Source organism: Carcharhinus amblyrhynchos, chromosome 7 (assembly GCF_965287045.1).
Source record: "Carcharhinus amblyrhynchos chromosome 7, sCarAmb.v2.hapA, whole genome shotgun sequence".
NCBI classification, from domain to species: domain Eukaryota; kingdom Metazoa; phylum Chordata; class Chondrichthyes; order Carcharhiniformes; family Carcharhinidae; genus Carcharhinus; species Carcharhinus amblyrhynchos.
In genome coordinates this window covers 42,908,325-42,933,255 of record NC_137330.1, presented here as the reverse complement: position 1 = coordinate 42,933,255, position 24,931 = coordinate 42,908,325, and the positions used below count along the sequence as shown (strand labels likewise).

The window sequence follows — 24,931 nt, the reverse complement described above, 5'->3', positions numbered from 1 at the left end:
ATTGGTGGACTCTGTCTTCCTTAAGCTGATATTTAGCCCATTGCCATCAGCCACAGTTGAAGAACTGTCTACGATCCTTTGAAAGTCATGCAGTGTGACACCTGGGCACAGTCATTGACGAACAGCAATTCCCTTATCATCATCTCCAATATCTTAGTTGGGGATTTCAGTCATCTCATATTGAAGAGATTGACATCTGTTCAGAATTTGATATATATTCCTTCAGAATTTCCATCAAATGCCCAAGAAGCATGATAGAAAATAGCATACTGATGATCACAGAGACCGTGACACACCCTGCTCAACACCACTTGTTCCAGCAGAGGTCAATGCATTCACCACTGTCAGCACCTCTATCATTCCATCATGTACTAAATTCACAGCTCCAACGGGATATTCAAGTTTTACTATGACTTTCCATAAGGCCTCTCTAATTGCTGTCTCAAAAGCACAGGAGATTCCCATTTGTTCTTCACAGATTTTCTTTTGTATTTGCCAAAGGGTGAAGATCATGTCACAAGTGTTTCTGCCTTTTCTAAACCCACCACAGTAAACATGGCTTATCTACCTGTTGGGTAGAACATTTGGTGAAATCTTACCAGCTGCCAAGAGCAGTAAGATTTCTCAGTGGTTGCCACATACATATTTTTGTATTTTTCCTTTGTACAAATGAACAGTTGTGGCATCCTTAAATTTCCGATAAATGACTGGTTAATCCGTAATCCTGTTATATAATTGTGTGAGCGTGAAAGTTAACTAGGGTAACCAGATTTGTAGATTTATCCTGAGATCCTGTCTGAGCCAATAGTTTTCCTCAAGGGTATGGATCTAAAGACCATTTGTGACTACTCAGATACTGTAGCAAGATCTGGACAACATTCAGGCTTGGGCTGACAAGTGGCAAGTAACATTCACACCGCACATGTGCGAAGAAATGAGCATTTCCAAAAAGACAGAATCTAACCATCTCCCCTTGACTTTCAATGCATTGCCATCACTGAATATCCCTCTATTAAAAACATGTGAGTTATCATTTACCAGTAAACTGAACTGGATAAGTCAGACTACTGTGGCTACAAGAACACGTCAGAGGCTGGGAATTCTGTGGAGAGTAACTGACTTTCTGACTCCCCAAAGCCAGTCCACCTTCTTCAAGGCACAAGTCAGAAATGTGATGAATATCTACTTACCTGGATGAGTTTAGCTCCAGTAACACTCAAGGAGCTCAATACCATCCATGACAAAGCAGCTGGCTTGATTGGCACCCCATCCACCACCTTAAACAACTAATGCCATTGCAATGGTAGCCTTCACTTCCCCCTGATGGTGTTGCTATGCAAGACGAATGCCAGGAGCCAGTATGCTGCATCTTTCTGAGTAGGGCCATGTCATAATGTTGGGCCAGAAACGTGCAGCTCCCAACTAAGATAAATCAAAAAGGGTGGAGTGGCAATCCAACCGAGATTGCTATTCCTTGGATCAGAACTCTTACCAAGGTACAACCTTCACGTTCTGCTTAGTTTTATGATGCAACTTTACATGAATGCTGTCAAGATTTTATTAACACTTTGAAAGAGCATGTGAATGCACAAAGACAGCCATTCAGCTGGTTGGCATATACACTTGCATATACTACCTTGTTGCAGGCACAGAAACATGCTTTTAATGTTGCATTAGTGTTTTTAAAGACAAGACTACCTAATACACTGTTGATACGTTGTAGCCATGGTGTGGAGATGCTGGTGTTGAACTGGGGTGGGCACAGTAAGAAGTCTCACAACACCAGATTAAAGTCCAACAGGTTTATTTGGAATCATAAGCTTTCGGAGCACTGCTCCTTCATCAGGTGAGTGGACCATCAGTGAGTGGAAAGTGGTCCTCTCACCTCACGAAGGAGCAATGCTCCAAAAGCTCATGATTCCAAATAAACCTGTTGGATTTTAACCTGATGTTGTGAGACTTCTTGCTGTCAATGTAAGCTACTTACTTGTGTATTGCATATTTCTTTTCATTCATTTGTGGGATGTGAGTGTCACTAGCATTTATTATCTATCCCCAATTGCCCTTGAGAAGGTGGTGGTAGACCGCCTTCTTGAACTGTTGCAGTTCAAGTGGTATAGGTACACCCACAGTGTAGAAGGGTTGGAGTTCCAGGATTTTCACCCAGGAACAGTGAAGGAGTGAAAATTCACAAACTCACACAAGCTGGTATGCAGCTTGAACGTTCGGATAACAACTCTCTCTGTTCTTTCCAATTCCAATATATGTTTACTTGTATCTGACTAGAAGAAAAGGTCACACATGGCAAATGAGAACAAATGTTGAACCAAATTGGGCTCTTTCAGTTGTCAACTGTTGACTCCCTGTGAGGGGAGATTCATCAAAATTCTTTGAAAGCTGTATTGTGAAGGGAAGAGAGGAAGAATGGAGGCTTCATTCTGAACCAGAATCACTATTTGGTAATTATTTTTTCTCCTGCACTCACTTTCTCATGCATATGCATACTTTAGTTCACAGCAGCATAACTTGATTGAATCTGCTTCTCTTGACATGTCCCTTCAAGAATACCCATTTTATTGGGCATATTTGTCTGGAAAATGGGGTGGAGATGTCTTTTGCTGCTATTAGGTCTCCCTGAGATTTCCAGGGCTATTGTGAAGAGTGTAAATGGAAGGCACAGACCCATCTGGGGTTTGCAAAATGAGGTTGAAAAGGTTTGTTCCCAGCTTCCTGTCTCTCTTTCCTGGTACCATGTTGATGGAGTGCAACTCAGAACTGCCCAATAAAACATTGCACTGTTACTGCCTCACCAATTGGAGGGTCTTCAATGCTTCTGAGAACCTAGATGATAATGGGCAGGTGAGTGTATGCTTTTGTTAGTAGGTTTCCCCAAGAGACCTGAATGCAGTTGTGACTTACTACCTATTGATCTCTTTGATTGTCTGCATATAGATATAATCATAGAATTCCTACGGTGCAGAAGAAGGCCATATGGCCCATCAAGCCTGCACAGACTTTTCAAAACAGCATCCCACCCAGACCTAATTCCCATAAACCCATGTATTTCAGCCTGCAAATCCCCCTAACCCACACATTTTGAGACACTTAGGGGCAAGTTAGTCTGGCCAATCCACCTAACCTGCACATCTTTGGACTGTGAAATAGGAGCATCCGGAGGAAACCCACACAGACACGGGGAAAATATAATTTCTGCATTCCTTCCAAGGTGAATTGATGATGTTCTTACTGGACATTTCACAAGTGGAATCTTCATTTCTACTTGTTTAACTTCAGCTAACCCCTTTTTAGCTTCATTGTTGGTCAGGTCTGTCTGGACAAAATGTCTTGTTTTGATTCTGCAATTCACTCATTGCCCTTCATCTGGTCATTTATTGTCTTTTTTGCCCTCCTTCTAGGATCTTTTGTCTTGCCCTCCTGTTGGGGTCTTTCAATGCCTCGTTGCTGGGGTCTTTCATTGCCCTCTTTCTGGGGGATCTTCTTTTACCCTCTTTCTGGTTCTTCCATTGCCTCCTTCTGTTGTCTCTTCCTTGAGGTCGTTGTTGCCAATGGATCTTTTTTGAGACTTGTCCTCTTTCTGGGGTCTTTTTCAATTTCCTTGTCCAATGACATTTGTTTCTTCTGCTTTAAATTCATTGTCACATTTTATATGCATTACCTCTATAAATTAGTTACTGCTTTAAGACTTTTTAAAAACTTTTTGCCGCTGCCAGTTCTCTCTATGTGCTTTTCCAGTGCTTTTGAAGTTTTGGCGGGAACCCACTGCTCTTCTCTTCAAACTTCTTAAAACTTCACTTGTTTTTACGAATGGAAAATTCTCAGCGACCACTGCAGCTTCTGGCCATTTAAAGAGCCCATTACTCTTTGCTTTTTGATGTTCCAGTTTTTGTTGATTTCACTGGAGGCTCTCTCCAAGGGGCCATTTTTAAAACTTTTGCTTCTTTCTTTTAAACAGATCGAGGTCTTTTCCTCTTTTAAAAACTTCAGAACTTTGCTGCCTGCAGTCCCTCAGAGCAGGGACCTCTACCCAGCCATTGGTGATTACTTGAATAGAAATAATATGCAAGGGTATGGGGAGAAAGCAGGGGAATGGCACTAAGCCATGATGCTCTGCATTTGGATTAAGGCTGGGGGAGAGCGCAGATGTGTTGGGTCTTCTTCAGCCTCTTTCTGTGCAGTAACAATTCTGTGATTCTCTGATTTATCAATATGAATCCTTAAAGAAACATGTATTTGAATCAATATTCTATATTTTTATGGAATATGGGCATCACTGTGTTTATTGCTCATTTCAAACTGCCCATGAATCTTCACAATAAGAAGTCTGACAACACCAGGTTTAAGCCCAACCAATTTATTTGATAGTAAACTCACAAGCTTTCGAGGTCCCCCTCTTTGTCAGGTGAATGACGACATGTCTGTGCTGTTATATGTACTGTCTGAGGCCATAACTCTCCATTCACCTGATGAAGAGGGGAACCTCGAAAGCTTGTGAGTTTACTATCAAATAAATCGGTTGGACTTAAACCTGGTGTTTTCTTACTGTGTTTACCCCAGTCCAACGCCGGCATCTCCACATCATGAATCTTCAGCCAGAGGTGCTGAGTGGGTGATCCATTTGGCCTCCTCAACGGCCCCCAGCATCTCAAGATGTCAGTCTTCACCCAATTCGATCCACTCCATGTGATTCCAAGAGACGGTTGGAGGCACTGGATATTGCAAAGGCAGTGACCCTGATAAGATTCTGGCAATAGTGCTGAAGACTTGTGCTCAAGAACTTGCCGCTCCCCTAGCCAAGCTCTTCCAGTAGAGTTAAAACACTGGCATCTACTCGTCAATGTGAAAAATTGCCCAGGTATGTCCTGTACACAAAATGCAGGACAAATCCAACCCAGGTAATTATCGCTCAATCAGTTTATTCTCAGTCATCAGAAAAGTGGTAGAAGGGATCATCAACAGTGCTATCAAGCAGCATCTGCTCAACAATTACCTGCTCAGTTTGGGTCTCATCAGGGTCACTCAGCTCCTGACCTTATTACAGCCTTGGTTCAAACATGGACAAAAGAGCTGAAAGAGGTGAGGTAAGAGTGACAGCCCTTGATATCAAGGCCATGTTCAACTGAGTGTGGCATCAAGAGCCCTAGCGAAACTGGAATCAGTGGGTATCAGAGGGCAAACTCTCCGTTGGTTGGAGTCACACCTGATACATAGGTGGTTGTGGAGATTTAGTCAATTCAGCTCCAGGACATCTCTACGAGAGTCCCTCAGGGTAGTGTTCTAAACCCAACCATCTTCAGCTGTTTCATCAATGACGTTCCCTCCATCATCAGGTCAGAAGTGGAGATATTCGCCGATGATTGTTCAGCACCATTCACAAGTCCTCACATACTGAGACAGTCCATGTTCAAATGCACCAAGATATGGACAATACCCAGGCTTGGGCTGATAAGTGGCAAGTAACGTTCATGCCATACAAATGCCAGGCAATGACCATCACCAATAGAAACAGTCTAATCACCGTCTCTTGACATTAAATGGTCTTACTATCACTGAATCCCTGTCAACATCCTTGGGGTTACCATTGACCAGAAACTCAACTGGACTCACCATATAAACACAGTGGCTACAAGAGCAGGTCAAAAGCTAGAAATACTGTGGCAATAACTCACCTCCTGACTCCCTAAAGCCATTCCACCGCCTGCAAGGCACAAGTCAGGAGTGTGATGGAATTGTCTTGAAGGATGCAGCTTCAACAGCACTCAAGAGGCTTGACAACATCCAGGACAAAGCAGCCCACTTGACTGGCACCACATCAACAAACATCCATTCTCTCCACCACCGACACTCAGTAATAGCAGTGTGTACTATCTACAAGACGCACTGCAGCAATTCGCCAAAACACCTTAAACAGCACCTTCCAAACCCACAACCACTTCCATCTAGAAGGACAAGGGCAGCAGATACATGGGAACACCACCACCTGCAAGTTCCCCTCTAAGCCACTCAACATCTTGACTTGAAAATATATCACCACTCCTTCACAGTCGCTGGGTCAAAATCCTGGAATCCTGGAATGCCCTCCCTAACGGCATTGTGTGTCAACCCACAGCAAATGAACTGCAGCGAATCAAGATGGCAGCTCACCACCACCTTCTCAAGGGCAACTAGGGATGGGCAATAAATGCTAGCCAACCAGCGATGCCCATGTCCCACAAATGAATTTTAAAAATGAAAACACCTTGCTGAGCTGCTTTCTTATGTCACTGCATTCCATTTAGTTTTTGTTGGCTCTCCCACAGTGCTGTCGATGGGCAGTTCCAGGATTTTAATGTCAGAAAAATGCTGTTGGAGAAGCTTTGTTAAGTGCAACTCAGACAGAGAAAACATATTGTGCCAGTGGTGGAGTGAATTAATATTTTATGTTAAAGAAGTGGCTAACTGTTATGTATTGTAAAGCAATGCATCTCTGTGTGATTTAGTCAGATGATGTGCTGTGACCAGAGCATTCACAGGGTTTTGTCTCTCTCCCCCAACTTAGACTGTGATGAAGCACTACCCAACACTCAATAAACTCTGACTTGCTGGTTAAGTAATCCATGATGTGGCTACCTATTCTTTTGCTTTTTACTGTAGAAGAGGCTAAAGCCCCAAAATCAAAGCACTAGCACTGTTAAAGGATCTGAAAATAGTGACTTCCACAGAGATGGTTGTGTTGTGGTGATTTCATTGGGCTAGTAATCCCAGGCTAATTTTTTCTGATGTGGGTTCAAATCCCACCATGGCAGCTGGTGAAATTTAATTAATTAATGCATTAACCTGTAATTGAAACCTGGTTACAGTTATGGTGACTATTAAACGATCGTTGATGGATGTAAAAAAAAAATCTGGTTCACAGATGTCCTTTGAGGAAGGAAATCTGCCATCCTTACTTGGTCTGGCCTACATGTGACTCCAGACCCACAACAATATGGTTGACTCTTAATTGCTCTCAAGGGCAATTCGGAGTGGGCAACATTTGCTGGCCTTGCCAGCAACACCCACTTCCCATGAAAGGTTTTTCAAAAATTTGATACAAAGATCAAATGGCTCACAAAAATTCAATTCATTTAACAGCAAACTTTCCAGTTAGCTGACATGCCCAACTACCAATTAGTTGCTAAATAAATCTATACTGAAACTAAAGTGATGTTGGAGCAATAAATTACACTATATCACCAAAACATCACAACAGTTTAGTTGAGTCCTAATGAAAGTGGTGATCAATGCGGTGCAAAGGGCAATTAGGGATGGAGAACAAATGCTGCCTAGCCAGCAACACCTGCATCCCATGGAAGAATAGAAAAATAATCCAGAAAATTGGATGTCACCATTGATTTTATAGGGGCAACTGAGCCAAGTCAATAGGGTTCTCACTGTTTTGGTGATGATCGTAGTAAAGCGATGTAGAGAGTCGCAGGAAATGTTGTCATGTGTAAACACGATTTCCTGGAAAATCTCAGACATCAATGATGTATGCTGTAGACATGCTGCAAGTTTTCAGTAAATTCCAGGCCAATGTTTCTTAAGCCCTGTTTCAAAAGAACACACCTTTTATATTTCCCCATGAGCGCTATTTTTGAATGACTGCTAAGCTTCCATTTAATTATGCAGAGTTTTATTCCGGGTGTGAATGGCTTCTAAAAATTAATTGGGATTGTTAAGATTTTACGTCAGGTGCATCTGAGGAGGAAGTTAATTCTGTTAACCTTTTTAAACTCAGGTTAAAGGGGATGCTGGCCTTGTTCTGCCCCTATGTTTATATTTTGTTAGCTGTAGTACTCTATTCTACTGACTGCTAAAATTACTTTTCGTTCTTGTTTTCAGATAATTCCATTTCATGCTTCTATGGTAGTGTTCGTTGGAAGAACTTGGGATTCTATTACTGATCCAGCTGTTGGATATTTAATCAATAAAAGCAAATGGACAAAGATTGGGAGATTAATGCCATGGTGAGTACGCTTTATAAATGCTTTTAAATTTCCATATCTACATGGTGATTTCCATTTTCTGATGCCAAACACTGGGAATGGGTAAATTTCCTGAAAACATATATTCTTATAGGGTGCTGAAATCCCATTATTGGTCTGCATTGGTAGACTCTCAGAGAAAATGAAATGAAATGGGTAACCAGAGCAAAATTAAGAAAAACCTTTGAGATAGGCTGAGATTTTCTTCTTGAATAGTTGTCATTTGGTATAAAGGTGAAAAATAGAGGAAGATAAGCTGAAATGCTTTGTGAGAAATCCCCAACTCTAAAGATGTCAGCACAGATTTTGCCCACCTTCCATTTGCCTGAGGTCAGGTACCAACCGACTCAAGAACAGCTTTGTTCCCTGCTACCATCAGACTTTTGAATGGACCTATCATATATTAAGCTGATCTTTCTCACCACCCTAACTATGACCATACACTACATTCTGCACCCTCTCCTACCCTTCTCATCCATGTACTGTATGAATGGTATGTTTTGTCTGTATAGTGCACAAGAAACAATTGTATCCCAAACATGTAACAATAATAAATCAAATCACATCAAAGCAAATCACCTCATTGTATATAAATGACAATTTGGGGTTTCATCTAGTGGACCTTTTGTCACAGCTGCTTGCCCAAACAGCCTCTGCATGGAAGAGGCATTTGGGGTCTTTTGATAGTTGGATCTAACTGACGACCATAGTAATAATGGTCTCACTTTGACATTTTTTTCAGTTCGTGATGCACTTCTGACTTGTCTTCCAATATATTTTTGAAGTAGCACAACGTATAGGAAAAATCATTTTATTCTGTTTTTGTCCTGGCACTTTAAGTGGCTTCTCTGAATGAAATATTGATCTGAATCGAGCAAGAAGTGGCAATCACTGTCGGACTGCCACTTCCCTCCTACCTTTCTCTATCACATCAGAGCTCTGTGTTTCTGAATGGGACTTTCAATCCCTGCCTGTTTGGAAATGCAGAGCACATCTGATATGAAGCTGCTTCTTCTCAGTACTGGATTGTTGTGGGTGACACCCAATTTTTACAGCATCAGCTGTTATACTCTGGTAAGTAAGAAGTTTAATAAGCGATGAAGAGAAGTTAATCGAAAGGTGGATAGGTAGGGTAGATAAGGAGGTAGAGTAGGTAAGGAGGTTGGGTGGCTATGTGGCAAGTCGTCTGGGTGGCGGGTGGGTAAGCTTGGTAGGGTTGTGGGTGAGTAGATGAATGAGGTGGGCTAAGTGAGTAGAAGGTTGACAGTGGGTAGGTGGGTGAGATGGGTAGAATGGCAGAAGATGAGTTGGTAGATGGGTCAGGCATAGCCAAATTGGGTCATGGCTAGAGAGGTCAGATTGGGAGGGTTTGTCTGCTTGGGTGGGGGAGGGTGTTTGGGGGGGGGTGGTGTTTGGTGGGCAGTGCTAGTCAGGTCCGGTTGGGTGGATCTAGATAGTGGGATCATTTCAGATAGGGTCAAAGGAATTGAGGGGGTAGGGTGCTGTTGGAGGTCAGTGGTGAGTTAGAATGAGAAGACGGTAAAGGGAAGATATGGGATTGTGGGGGAAATCAGGGCAGGATTTGGGGTAATCTGGGGCAGGGGCTAGTCAGTGGGAAGGAAGGGATATGAGGGGGACAGTTAGCGATTGGATTTCAGCTGTACAGTCACTTAGGAATTGGACTCAGTTTCTTCCTGTCTAACACTTCCTGAGTAACTTTTCAGTTGAGTAAATATGAAGTCCCTTACTCTAAATCAGAGTTGGAGATCTTTTTGGAGGGGAGCAGGGAGCTTCCAGGGACCTTGAGTTGGGATTTCTGAGCAACCCTGTTGCTCATGTTTCAGGGCACATCCAGTCTCCAACAATCCTGAATTTATATAATGACTCAGGAAGTTTGATTGAAAAGGAATATGATTTACTACATGGTGGTGTAAACTGTATTGTAAACGCACTAGTCCCTGCTTGGAACTACCGTTCAGCAGGACACGTCTTGGCCCCACAGGAAGATCAATCACTGATTCCTCATGGACATTGTGGGGGTTATCACAATTCGTAAGCACTGGGTCATGTAAGTTATCTCTCAGATGAAAAATGATCTCACAGACAGTGCAGGGAAGCCACCCCAAAAGCCAAAGTGATTGCTCTTGATATGAGGGCAGCATTCGACTGAATGTGTCACTAAGGAGCCCCAGCAAAATTGAAATCATTGGGAATTGTTGGAGGGGAAGGCAGGGTGGATTTTCCACTGGTTGGAATCATACCAGCACAAAAGATAGTGTTCCAGGCCCAACCATCTTCAGCTGCTTCATTAATTATCTCCATTGCATCATAAAGTCAAAAATAGGGATGTTCATGGATGATTGCACAATATTTATTACCATTTGTGACTCCTCAGACACTGAAGCAATGGTGTCCATATGAATCAAGGCCCAGACTAAAATTGGAATTGGGCTGATAAGTAGCAAGTACCATTTAGGCCATGCAAATGCTGAAGACAGAAATACAATAATAATGGTCAGCTGGCTCATAGATCCTTTTACAATCCTGAATAAGCAATTTTCCAAGCAGAAAATCAAATAACAAACAGACCTGAAGTGACCAAAGATCATTTACCTTTAACATGCTGTGTCTTTTAAATGATCATCCATCATCAGGGTCCAATCCTATCAACCCCGTATGACAGGTTTCAGTGGCACAGGTTTGGTGTCCAAGACATCAGCTCTCAGTGAAATAGGATGGGTCTTCCATGTTCCTTTTACAGCTGAGAGCTTCTATTACCCATCTCAATATTGACTGGAAACTGATTTTTCTTCCTCAGATACCAGATATCAGAAATAAACTTCTAAAGCTCAACATTCAGGATTTCTGCTTCATGTCCATCATATTTGCTGAGCTGGATGCCACCACAGATGTCCTGCTCACCAGGTCATAATACTGCAGAGAGAATCCCGCTTTCCATATAGCTGTGAAACTTCTGCTTGAGTCAAACAACCAACAAAACTGTGTTACAGGGCAGGAATTGGATGGAAAGTGTGTTGTATCCATTTAATTCCCAACTGAGGGAGTTAAAATTCCCCTTTTATCACAGGTATAGGTTGAGAGATAGTAGATTTAAAACTTGAGATGAGGAGGGACTACTTCTAGCAGAGCGTGATGAATGTGTGGAACTCTGTGCCCCATAGTGCGGTGAAGTCTGAATCATTAAATGGCTTCAAGAAAGTGATAGTTATATTTCTGATTTTAAAAAATGGGCTAAAGGAATTTGGGGAACAGATAGAAAAGTGGATTTGAGACCAGAGAGAAATCAGCCATGATCTGATTGAATGGTGGAGCAGGCTCAAAGGCCTGAATTTGCCTACTTTTGCATCAAATTTCCTATGTTCCTATCTGAAGATGGACATCCCCATGCCAGTATAAAAACTATCTTTTACAATCCTGGACACTTGTCTCCACATTGTAATATCAAATTCAATTTTAGGCAACTTTCTGAATATATTTCATCTATAGATTGGAACAAGAGTAAGCTATTCAGCCCTCAAACCTGTTTTGCCATTTAATGGATCATATCTGATCTGCATCCTAACTTAATCCACTCATATTGGCTCCATATCCCTTAATAGCATTAGCTATCAAAAACTTATCAAGCTCATACTTAACATTCACTGAGCTTGTCTCTATTGTTTTTTTTTGTGAGAAAGTTCCAAACTTTTCTTTCCCTTTGCATGAAGTAATGTTTCCTAACTTCTTTTCTGAATAGTCTGACTCTGATTTTACAATTAATTCCCCTTGTCCTATATTCCCCCATCAGTAGAAAAGGATTTCTTTCTGTCTACACTGTCAATTCATTTCAAAATCTTAATATCCTGAACCAAATCATTCCTTAACCTTCTATTTTCCAGGGATAACATGTAACCATATCTGCCTTCAGCATTCATCCCACTGAGAGACCAATCATTTTAGTAAGAAGAGTGATGATACATTGAGAATGCCAAGCAGTTCAGTCAGCCTAAGAGGTATTCCATTCCTTCTGTTTGCATTTGCTCAACTGCATTGGTAAAGAGAGGTGAAATTACCTTATGACACATGCTCCTTGGCAATAACCATTGAGGTCTGTTCCTTTTACTTTTCAATATTCAATAACTCTTGATAAACCCATTTAATACACAAAGGGCTTGTTGTAGTTATGAACTGTAGTTTGGGAATTTAAGTCCTCCATTGTATGAGACTCATGCTCATGGTACATTTTTTTAGAAGGAGGCTGTTCAGCCCATTGAAGCTGCGCTGACAACAATCCCATCCAGGCCCCATCTCTGTAACCCCAACAGATTTACCTTGTTAGTCCCCCTGACACTAAGGGCAACTTAACATGGTCAATCAACCTAACCTGGACATCTTTGGACTGTGTGAAGAAACCAGAGCACCCGGAGGAAACCCAAACAGACATGGGGAGAACATGCAAACTCCGCACAGACAGCGACCCGAGGCTGGAATTGAACCCTGGTCCATGGGCGACACGGTGACACAGTGGTTAGACTATATTGTGTAGCCTACCTGTTTTGGAACTAGCTGTCAGCATAGTTTATTAACAACAGAAGTGCAGAAATGCTGCGTTCTGCATTCTTTCAATAATGGCGTCCTTGGAATGAGATACAGCCATCAAATTAGGAAGTGTGACAAAATAGTGGGAGCAGCTGAGAACTCAACCAGACCCTGGAGCGGCCTCAGACTCAATGGCATGTAAACATGAACTTGGAGTGACCCTGTATTCCATTGATTCAAACAGAACATTTGGAAGCAAAATCTGATATCACTGTGATTTTTTATTGGGAATACATTGCATCATATTCATTGCAAAGCAATTGCCCCTTTATAAGTAGTGCAATACTTTCATTCAGCAGTTGTTTGAACAAAATAAGCAAGGTTGAAAGTAGTATAGTGACTGAAAAATGCAATAGTACAACCGCTCACACTAGGGTGTATTTCATAGTGAATAATTAGATTATCGAGAGACTCATTCTTGTATTCATTTTATTATACTTCAATGCAAAGCTGGCTCTATACTTACAAAGAATTCATTTCAATATGGCAGAGAAAGTTTCCTGATGCTACTGTTGCTATTTAGGCTTTTATGTTAAAGAATATAGCTCCTCGGAGTGGAAATTAAAGAGCTTTCATTGAAGGTTCTTAAAATTCATTTATTTTTGCGGGAGGTTCATTTGTTCAATAGGCTCTTCATCTGTCATTGACGGGAAGAATATATTTTGAAAACTCATGAAGACACTTAATATTGCTGTTTTGAATGCTATAGCACTGGAAGCTCAACTTTCTCCTGATGTTAATGCTGGTTTCATGGACTCCTGTACAGTAGTTAAAACAGAATAAGATTCCTCTTTTGGGGCTATATGTATGCAATATTTGAATAGAGGTGTTGGTACACAATGAGCATTTCCTCAAAACTACTCTATTCCTGGAACAGTAACAAATATTATGCAAGGAGTTTATTATTAAACCCGGTTTTATATCAAAAAATGACTTAATTGAATGGGCTGCAAGCACAGGATAAGTTTAAAAAGACCAACAACATTTAAAGTGGCTAAATAGCAGTTCTTAAGATGGCCAAACATTTACGTGACTACATCTTGTAGTTTACAAAGCCATCAGGAATGAGCCATGCTACCTGGAAATAGCCACCAGACATAGTCAACTTAAGTGAAGGTTAATGACCTATTCCCCAAACCATTCACAGATATCCAGACATTGGCATTGGTTCTCTGGCTTCGAGGACAGCTGGGATTCTCTGGTCCACACAGTAAGAAGTCTCACAACACCAGGTTAAAGTCCAACCAGTTTATTTGATAGTAAACCCACAAGCTTTTGGAAACGCTGTTGCTTTGTCAGGTGTGTGGAAGGTTCTGATCAGAGAAGGCTTCTCTGATGGATGGGATCTTATGGCCTCGCTCATCCTGAAACTGTAAAGTCCTGCCCAAGGTCAATGGACCTTCACATTGTCTGCCCCTTGCCCTAGCGGGCAGGGTGGTAAAATTCCAAACCATGTGAATCAATGTGAACAATGGACCTGGAATGAAAGTACCCCAGCTTGCTGTGACTATATTTAGTAACTGGCCAGTTTGTGAATGGAGGTCATATGATAAGCAAGCTAACCATTTGCACTTGTGGACACAGTTCATTCTAGGGCCACTCAGAGATCAGAAAGAAGCAAAGTTGATAACAGTGAAGAGATAACTTGCAGTCACTTTTTCTCTTTCTGTCCAGGCATTCTGCAAGCGTATTCTCTGCTGGTACTCTGATCAATCAAATGCTGCAAGCAGCATATTCAATGTGAACCAAACTGCTTCTGACTACAGAGGAAAAGACAGAAATCATCTATCAATATTGTAAATAATCTAAAAAGATCAGTGAATTTAACCCTGAACAGTCCAGGTCATTGATCGACAGGATCCATTTATGATTGGCTTTCTTTTGGAACTCTTAAGCAATTTAACTTGCCATTCCCTTTTTGTGTGTGTGTGAATCTTTTGAATGCATGTGTGAATGCTGGTTGGAGCTTTTTTACATATTGGGCGTTAAGAATAATTACTACTATTACTTTTCTCTTTTAAAACTTACAAGGTAACCTGTGTGTGTATGTTTGGGGGATGGTGAGGAGGGGAGGAGAGAAGGGGGAAAAGGTAGGGGTAGGGAGACAGAGGTGGGAAGAGACTGTGAGGCCTAGAGTGAGAGCAAGGATGGGTGGTGGGGTGGGGCAGATATGTGTTTGTGAGAGGAGAGTATATGTGTGCATGTGAGAAAGGAGAGCATGTGTGTGCATATAAGAGGGGGTAAATGTGGTTTTGTGTGAGTGTGTGTGTGAGAGAGAGTGTGTGAGTGGAGAGTGCGCGATGTGTGTAAGAGAAAGGAGAATGAGAGGAATGAGTGTGTCTGTAAGTTTGGCTCACTTCCAGTCTCAAGGGTCTCATTCATCCTCCTTTCCACACACCAACCAGCACCCTCACAGTGAGTGACCGGGCACTCCGAGACTGGAAGGAAGCTGGACACACATCCTCACTCTCTCACACTCTAAAGGTCATACTTATTTATCATTCATTTAAAAAAATTATCAATTGTTCTTATTTGGCTCAGCAAGTTGTTTCTTTTCACAACTCAGCTTTTATTTCTGAAATTCATGTTTAATATTATGCCAAACCTTATCTTTCCAACATTTGTTCATCTGCCCCTAGATTAAGAAAAAAAATGGGCATGTGGCTCATCCACACCCCCCCCTCCCCCCGCCATGCGAAAATGTTGGACAAGCCTGGCCTAGACTGATCATAAGTACTAGGAGTAGAGTTGGCCATTCTGCCCACGGTGCCTGCTCTGCCATTCAATATCATCACTGATTGTGGCCTATTGCATGGACCGTTAGGATAGTTGCCTCTTTACTATAAAATTGTGTGTATTCTGTCCTACACTCATTATGAATCATTTTGATTTTTGGTAGTAATATGTGTTAAGAACCCTGCTGATGTTAAATGCAAAGATATCCCAAAACCCAGAAGAGTAATTTAAACACCGGATCTTAATTGTGTATATTTTCAGTTTGGTATAATATGAGAAAAGATATGCAAACCAGGGAGGGAACAGTCAAGTCTTGTTGTGATCAATTAATAAAAAATACTTAACTTAAAAGAAAATACATGACAAGACCTATAATGCACTGCAACAGTATACTTAACTATATTAATGACTATATACATACAGTATCTCAGAAGTTACCCCTTGTTCCCAACTATCTATGTTTCCTGAACTCTGAAAAATGCCCTGCCTGCCTTTTCACAAACAACATCCAATGTTATATAACCCTGAGCTAAATCCAGCAGTTAGTTACCATCTCCACAGATTAATTCCTAGGTTTAGGAAAGCCATCTTCAGTATTCATTAAGAGATTCTTCTCTGGTCAAATTTAGATTTTAAACAGTAGCTTTTCAGCAATGGCTTTTTTTTGGGAGAGCCTGCTTTCTGTAGCTGAGTGTGACTATGATGATAGCTGCTTCTCTCCCTTTTTCTCCAGTTATCTTCCCATGGGTATATTGCTTTTTTCCCTTTGATGTTACTCAGTCTGTGGTGTGGATGTGCCAGCGTTGGACTGGGGTAAACACAGTAAAAAGTCTGACAACACCAGGTTTTAGTCCAACCGATTTATTTGATAGTCTGTGGACCAGGCTTTTAGCATGTAGGTGCCAATGCCCTTATCTCCAATGTGATGTCATCTCTTCTTTACACCATTGTTTTCCCCTCGTCACTTAGGTAAATACTAACTCACATCTCAAAAAGACCCCTACAGAACTTACTGGTTCCCCTTTTATCCTATTTCTTTATTTTATTTTAATCCCAATTTAATTCTTTAACCTTGATTCCCCTCAGTTTCCTGAGGCCAGTTCACAGTTGGGTCTTGGGCCTCATAGGAAGAAATCTGCTGAGCTGTGGGTGCCTGTTGGGATTCCTAAGGTCACTTGATAGTTTTCTGTTGACCAATTCGGCTGACTGCTGCCTCAGTTCCAGAGGCAGAAGGAGGTGGCTCAGCGTGGACTAGCAAATGATCTATCGTAGCATTGTGCATCTTGAAGCAATGTTCCTGCTTCTCCTGACCCCAACATTAAAATGCGTTAAAAAGAATTGACCTTATTTATAGTGGTGGTATCAAACTCACCCTTTAAGATAAAATTGAGCACATTCAATTTCTAACCATTTTTACTGAAGGGCATTTGGAAGACATCAGGCAGCTCATTACCATATACAAAGCATCTAATATCAGGTGACTACTAGATATGCTGGAATATCACTCAAATTTCTATAATGTTGGACATATTCTAGGTGTCCTTGGAAGCAGGATCTCAAAATTAAATCATTTTGCATCTGAAAAATGGACAACACAAGGCCCAATTTCACCTATTTGTTTAATCTGAAAGTTTTTAAGGTGACATAAATAATTAGTGTTACCTTCTATCTAAATAGTAAAAAGGAATCTGTAACTCAGGAGTGTACCTGAAAACGGAACAAAGCAGTTGTGTCGAAAAGCTAAGCGATTTCTGAAATGACTAAATTCAGAATAGTGAATTGTTTGCAAATTCAGATTTCTATGCCATAGGCTGTGCCAATTTTGATCTGCTTAATCCATGCAGCTAGGGTAAGCCATTTTTTGTACCATGCCTCGGGTCCCTGATTCATCATTATCCTCAGTGTGACATGATCAAATTAGTTTCCAAGGAAACTTTGGTGTAAACATATCCAGTGTAAAATCTGGACTTGAAATCGCAAGATTTATGGCATTAATCACAGCCTTCCAGGAATTTCTGAGCTAACATTCGGCATTGAGATGTCTTACTCTAATGAACATTCTGAGTGCAGTGAAGAATACATGAAAATAAATGTGAGAAAATATGATCAGCCCAATTCATGTTCATGCTGTCCATTGGAAGATTTCACATCATCAGCCACACTGTATGTTGCCTCTCTGCCCTGGCCATTTGAAGATGAGCATATTAATGATGGTAGCAATGGCATTTTGCAACTATCATATCCCATTTTGATAGGTAAGGAATTGGCAGCAGTTGTATTGTATATTGTATAAATATTGTGCTGTTGAAGTTTCTTTGTTACTTTAAATTCATATTCTGGTATGCTTTATTACAAAATTCCCGTACATAACTTTCAGTTGAAGAAACAAAGTAACGTGCTGTCCATCATATGAACTCCTTCCCACTATAGGGTGACATGGTGGAACAATGGTTAGCACTACTGCCTCACAGCTCCAGGGACCCGGGTTCAGTTTGGGTGACTGTGTGGAGTTTGCACGTTCCCCCCGAGTCTGCATGGGTTTCCTCCCACAATCCATAGATGTTCTGATTAGGTGGATTAGCCATGATAAATTGGCCTTTAACGTCCCAAGGTATGTAGGTTAGATGGATTAGCCAATGGAAGTGTGTGGGGTTACAGGGACGGGGCAGGGGAGAGACCCTGGTTCAAATGTTGTGTTAGAGAGTTGTGCAGAGTCGATGGGCTAAATGGCCTCATTCTGCACTCTAGGGAATCTGTCTCTATGATCTGTTACTTGATTATCTGGAGGAACTACAAGCCTTTGTAATTACAGGACAGGTTCCCCTGTTCATACAACCGCATTTGTTTCCAGTTGTTTTTGCAATGTCTGCGTCGTAGTTTCAGTTAATGACCTCACTTTCAATATATCCTGTTTGTTCTTTTCAAAGAAGTAACACAACGCACCTATTTATTGTGTCCAAGTTTGGATGATTTTTTTTCTCAAAGTACGTTCTTGGAAGGGTTTATGTCTATAATATAGCTTAATAGTTGAGTTACTGTTTACTAAAAAAAAAACAAAAATAGTAAATTACTAGCATAATTCTAGCTATTAGGTCAAGAAAAATGGTGAGCAAGGAACATTAAAAAAATGTTAAAGCATCTCACCCACCCGTCACCTCACTCATTTACTATCTTGTCCTTTTACCCACCCAACCCATCCAGTCACTAAACTAAACCTTTACCCACCTCACCCATCTTGCATACTCTACCCACTTAGCTACTTCAATCCCTCACCTACACGCTCTACTACCGTAGCCATTCACTCATTCATTCTTTCACTAACATTCAAAGTGGACCTCTAAACTTTCCATATACCAGCTAGTGTTATAAAAACAGATGATATCCTGTCTTTCCTACTGTGTTGCAATGCAGCTCTCTGAGGGACGCTGTGCTCCACATTTTTGGGGAAGCTGGGCATGGGAGATCCTGGAAGAAATGCAGAACAGCATCAAGTTAGGGGAATGTTTGAGCAGAGTGACAATCCAATGATGATTATCATTCCTCAGAAGATCCAGGCCATAACCTAGATTGGCAATTCAGGATTGTACAGAGGGAGCCTCACATTGCTGACTTTTGGATCAGAAGTGAAACTGAGGCCATCTCTGTCTGTTTAAATGAATGTTAAAGTGGGAACCTCCCCTCTGCTCCCATTCTTCCCTTAATCAATATTTTTCCTTCAGTTTACAACAAGAAGAAAGACATTAACAGGTAATTTATCTCACTGCTTTTTGTGGACCCCTCTTGTGCCTTTTGTGTTTAACTATATAATAATAGTGACTACCATCTAAAAGTAATATTGAAGAATTTTGAGGTGACCTTTAGATATGAAATCTACTAATATAAACATGTATTTATTATAACATTACATTAGGAAGGTACATGTTTTTTTCTTAAATTCATAAAATAACAAAACTGTAAAAGTAAATTTTAAATATTTTAATCTCTTGGACTTAATTTATTTTTATTGCTTTTATATATTGTACCTGCAAAATCAAATCCCTTAAATCTTCCAGAGGTTTTTTGATTAGATTTATTATTGTCACACTCTATTAATATACAATGAAAAGTATTGTTTCTTGCATGCTGTACAAAGCATACCATACATAGAGAAGGAAAGGAGAAGGTGCAGAATGTAGTGTTACAGTAATTGCTAGAATGTTGAGAAACATCAGTTTAATACGAGGTAGGTCCATTCAAAAGTCTGATGGCAGCAGGGAAGAAGCTGTTCTTAAGCCAGTTGGTACGTGACCTTTGACTCTCACATCTTTTTCCTGGGGAAGAAGGTGGAAGAGAGTATGTCAAGGGTTCATGGGGGTCCTTGATCATGTTGGTTGCTTTTCTGAGGCAGTGAGAAGTGTAGATGGAAGGGAGGCTGGTTGCGAGATGGACGAGGCTTCGTACACAGTTTCTTGCAATCTTGGACAGAGCAGGTGTCATACCAAGCTGTGAAACAACCAGAAAGAATGCTTTTTATGGTGCATTTGTAAAGGTTGGTACGAGTTGTAGTAGACACGCCAAATTTCCTTAGTCTTCTGAGAAAGTGGAGGCATTGGTGGGGTCTCTAAATGATGGCATTGGTGTGGAGGGACCAGGACAGGTTGCTGGTGATATGGACACCTAGAAACTTGAAGGTCTCACCATTTCCACTTTGTCCCTGTTGATGTAGATAAGGACATGTCCTGCACTACACTTTCTGAAGTCAATGGCTATCTCTTTCATTTTGTTGACATTGAGGGAGAGATTATTGTTGTTGCATCAGTTCATCAGTTTCTCTATCGCTTTCCTGTACTCCATCTCCTCATTGTTTGAGATCCGGCCCACTGCAGTGGTGTCATCAGCAAACTTGAAAATCGAGTTGGAGGGAAATTTGGCCATATAGTCATAGGTGTATAGGGAGTATAGTAAGGAGATGAGGACACAGTCTAGTGGGTCACCATCATTGAGGATGTCATTTGGGGGAGGTGTTGTTTCCCATCCCTAATCAGTTCTCTAACTGGAAACTGGAAAAATCCTGGAGTGGAGGATGGAGTTGGCGGGTGTGGAGGTGGGTGCAGTGATAATAGTTTATCAAGTTATGATGGGAAATTGGGAGAATCCTTTTGAAATCCAAGGTCTGTATCTTCTTCTGCCTGTGCCTTATGCTTTTATTATTCAACTTGTAAATAAATCTGACCATTATTGTTAACCCATAAGCATTGACCTGATAGTTTTTCAAACCAAGGCCTGAATTTATATAGCGTGTTTCACAATCTTGGGACATTCCATTGCATTTTACAACAAATTAAATAATTCTGAAGTGCAACCACTGGTGTTATTTCAGAAAACACAACAACTGCATGTTTAATTCATTCAGTGTCCTCATCGCAATTAACATAAAATTCTTAATTCTGAGGTCTCCATCACAAGCTTGGATTGCTAATGGTTCTAATTTTAGTTCTTAAGAAATTTGGTCAGCAAATGGAACCTTATTTTGATATGGGAACAGGACAATTTGTCGAGAGAGCATCTAAGCTGTAGCACTTTGGGCACCCGAGGTTGCAGAGGATAGAGGATGTAAAGCCATTTAGAATTTATAGCAAAGGACCAGATCTTATAATTAATACGTTGGAGAGTCATTGGTGAAGATGGGAATGATAATTGAATTGAAACTAACACAGTAATTGGCGCTATCAAAGAAACATTTTGCATGAATACATCTAGACAAGTTAACTCTGGCTGACAGGATGTTTCCCTGTGAATGTGTAACTTTCCATTTTAAGTGTGGTATTTTTAAATCACAGGATACAATAAGAAAACTGAGCTCATGATGAAAAGTAGATCCTTAACGTATCTTAAATTAAGTTTAGCCTAGTTTTGTTTAGCTTAGTTTAAGTCTAATCTAGTTAAGCAAAGGGTGATTTAGTCTGTAAAATGAGAATGGACATGACATGCTGGAGGCAAAATTAATATGAAATAAAATACTGATCTTGTTGCAGGTTTCTTCAAATCAAGAAAAGACTAAAGTACCTTGTCTAATCATAATACCCCCAAATTATAGGCTATTTTTCTGAAACACAGCAATTGTGTAGGCAATTGAGCATAGCAATGTTCCATAAATAATAAATGAAATTAGTAATGAGTTGATCTGTTTCTATGTGCGTTACAACACTGCCCGTGAGGGAACAATAAACTAAAATAACCAAATTTACTGAATGACTCCCAAATTACCATTAAGATTTAAGGGGACGATTCTCCCAGCCCACTGCACTGCTCTAGCAGCACCATGGGCCGGGAGACATCAGCAGAAGCCATGTAGCATCCTCCCCGTGTTTCCAGCTGCCGGACTTCTGGTGTCATCAGCTCTGCACCAGAAATCAGCGCAGAGCTGATTTGAAAATAGAAATCTGCATTTCAATCTTATTAGCAGGCCCAGGGCTGAAGTCTCTGGCCCACTAGCCTCTCCCATCCCACCAGGAATGGTTCACTCCATCGGGGTTTACAACAGCTCCCCACTGATGGGGAGCTGGCGTCCCGACCTCGCTGGAGTGAGGAGGGGCCATGGAGGGCTCCCCGGAGGTTGGAGTGAGGGGTGTGGGGAGTGCCCTCTGTGCATTGCCAGTCTGGCAGTGTGTCATGTGCATTCTCAGCCTTGTCCTTCCCGGCTCCATGGCACTGCCCATGGAGGAAAAGTGGCAATGCTCTGTGGGCACCTTGGAACTGCCCAGCAGGTATCGGTTGGTGATCACAGTGGGTCGATTGTGAGGAGGGCTGCCCTGAAGGGCTCCGGGAAGCCAGCAAGAGGGGGGGGGCGCTCAGAGGGTCAGTGATGCAGAGGCTGCTGTGTGCGACTGGGAGGCTGGCAGTGCAGGGCTAATGTGCACGCGCAGATCTTGGCGCTGACAGATCCGTACATGTGCAGTGGCTCACTCAATGCTATGCTGCTGGCATCTCCAGCGTGTATAGGCCTCGGCCCCTGATTTTTGATGATGATGACACACACTAGGGCACTCTGCAGTACTCAGAGTGCGGGAGATTTGTTTTGAAAATCCCGCTAAGGAAAACAGCGGGATTTACTCCAGTTGTTGCGCAAATTCGGCACTTAGAATTTTTTTGGGAGAAGCCCAGCCCAACTTTTTGTTACTTTTACTTTAACGTGTATCAAATGCATATTAAATATGAATTAACAGGCAAATGCTACTTCAAATAGAAAGGTAAATTTCACTTAAATAGACAATGCAACAAATATTAATGTTATGCAATCTTAAGCAGCCCCATAACTCCACTTCTAACCACACAGTTCCATAGTGTGCTGTTTTTTATTCATCCAGGGTAGGTCAGAATCCTATATGACAGCAAGTTTCACCTATGGTTTCACAGCTATGATTACCATCAGCAAGGTATACTTCTGTGAACCCTTTGTACCTTGGGTCATAACAGTCCTAAAGGTATAGCTTTTCAGAGTTCCTTTTCAACCAACCAATAACACCCCTGTTCACAGTTTGGCCCTTTTGGAAAAAAATACCCAGTTCTTTGGCATAAATTTTAAACCTTTATGGTCAGCTTGCACATTGCCTCTGCCTCAGATCTCCTGTCTCCTTTTGTGCAAAGGGTGAAAATGACCTCCTCCTGAGAATGATTTACTTTTTCTCCTCACAGGAATTCTCTGTCATAGAATCATAGAAATCCTACGGTACAGAAAGAGGCCATTCAGCCCATCGAGTCTGCACTGACCACAATCCCACCCAGGCCCTACCCCAATATCCCTACATATTCTACCATTAATCCGTCTAACCTACATATCTCAGGACACTAAGGGGCAACTTAAGCATGACTAATCAACCTAACCCGCACATCTTTGGACTGTGGGAGGAAACCAGAATACCCAGAGGAAGCTCACACAGACACATGGAGAATGTACAAACTCCACACAGACAGTAACCCAAGCTATGCCTTTCCTGCTTTCTCTTTGTGTCTGCATCTGTGACTTCACTCTGCAACTCCTCTGCTTGTAACTCTCTTTTGTATCTGTCCACATGTCACCTGTATCTTAAATTCCTTCCTGTTGTTCCAGCTTCCAGATTAAGGGCCACCAAGTAACATGGCTGAGAAAGGTACAATTGATCCCATTACAATTAATGCAAATTCTTAAACCCTCAATTGAAATGATCAATTTCAAACTTTTTCAAAAATGATTACAGAATCCACAGACATTTTAAAGAAATTACAAATTCTGTTGACTGTGCTACTTTTGGGTCAAAAGTGGGTATTGATCAATATACACAGTGATCATCTTTGAATAGTGTATTGGAATTATTAACAAGACTTGAATTGCAGCAGTCATGTGTTGCATGTACATCCACAGTGCAGTTCCAGGATTTTGACTCAGCAACAGCAAAGGAACATTATATAGTTCCAATCAGGATGGTGTGTGTCTTGAAGGGAACTTGCAGTTGATGGTGTTGTCCTGTGTCTGCTGCCTTTGTCTTCCTAGAGGGAAGAGGTTGTGGGTTTGGAAGGGGCTGTCAAAGGAGCCTTGATAAGTTACTGCAATGCATATTGTAGATGCCTGCACTGCTGTTACTGTGTGTCGGTTGTGGAGGGAGTCAATGTTTAAGATGATGGATGGGGTATATAACACAAATCTTTAAGCTGGCAGCATAGCTTAAGAAAAGTATTAAAAATACATTTGGGATCCTTGGCTTTATTTATTGTGAAGTAGAGTACAAAAGCAATAAGTTATAAGTTTTTGCAGCAGTGGAGGTAGGGGGTGGTGAGAGGGGGAGCAGCGGGGCGAGGGGCAGCAGCAGTGGGTGAGGGAACCAGTGAGAATAGCAGTGGGCAAGGGGAGCAGCAGTGAGTGAGGGGACCAGTGAGGGGAGCAGCAGTTAGATTAGCAGTGAGGGAGAGAGGCTGCACAAGCAGAGACCCGAGGGCATGGGAGAGAAAGGGAAATGACATCACACTTGAAAAGTGGTGTCACTGACAGGCAGACCGATGTTCGGTGGATGATGTGTTTGTTAGTCCCTGCCCTGCAGCAGAGCCTGGCCATTGGACCAAGACCTCACTGTGTTGGGGCCATGTACTAGTTGGTGTGCAACAACCACCCCACATTAAAATAATGTATAGGCATCTTCCACCTCAACCCCACCCACCCAACTGAATTTCAGATCTTGGAATGCCAGAACCCTTATGGATAACGCCAACAACAACAGACCTGAGTGTCACAGTGCTATCATAGGCCAAGAACTCCAGCGCCATAACACTGACATCGTTGCCCTGTGTGAGACATGACTGGCTGGCAGGAGAAAGCCAGCTGAAAGAACATGCTGGTGGATACACCTCCTTCTGGAACGGCAAATCAGAAAACAACGTCGTCTCTATGGGGTCGACTTCACTGTAAAAAAAAACAAATTGGTCAGATGTCTCAAGGAGGTGTTTATCAGAAACAGAGAGGCAGTTAACGCCCGCTGGAGAGAGCACTTCGACCTCCTCAACGAAGGCGCAGCCTTTGACACTCCATCCCACAGATGCTACCTACCAGAATCTCAGTGTAA

General features: G+C 41.7%; 1 protein-coding gene across 1 annotated transcript in view; it reads left to right on the top strand.

Moving 5' to 3' along the window:
- mfsd2b (MFSD2 lysolipid transporter B, sphingolipid) overlaps positions 1–24,931 on the top strand; it is an 80,125-nt gene that overhangs the window by 5,287 nt on the left and 49,907 nt on the right. Inside the window, 1 exon segment of the mRNA XM_080193418.1 lies at positions 7,882–8,006. Within this exon segment, the coding sequence (XP_080049544.1) occupies positions 7,882–8,006 (125 nt within the window).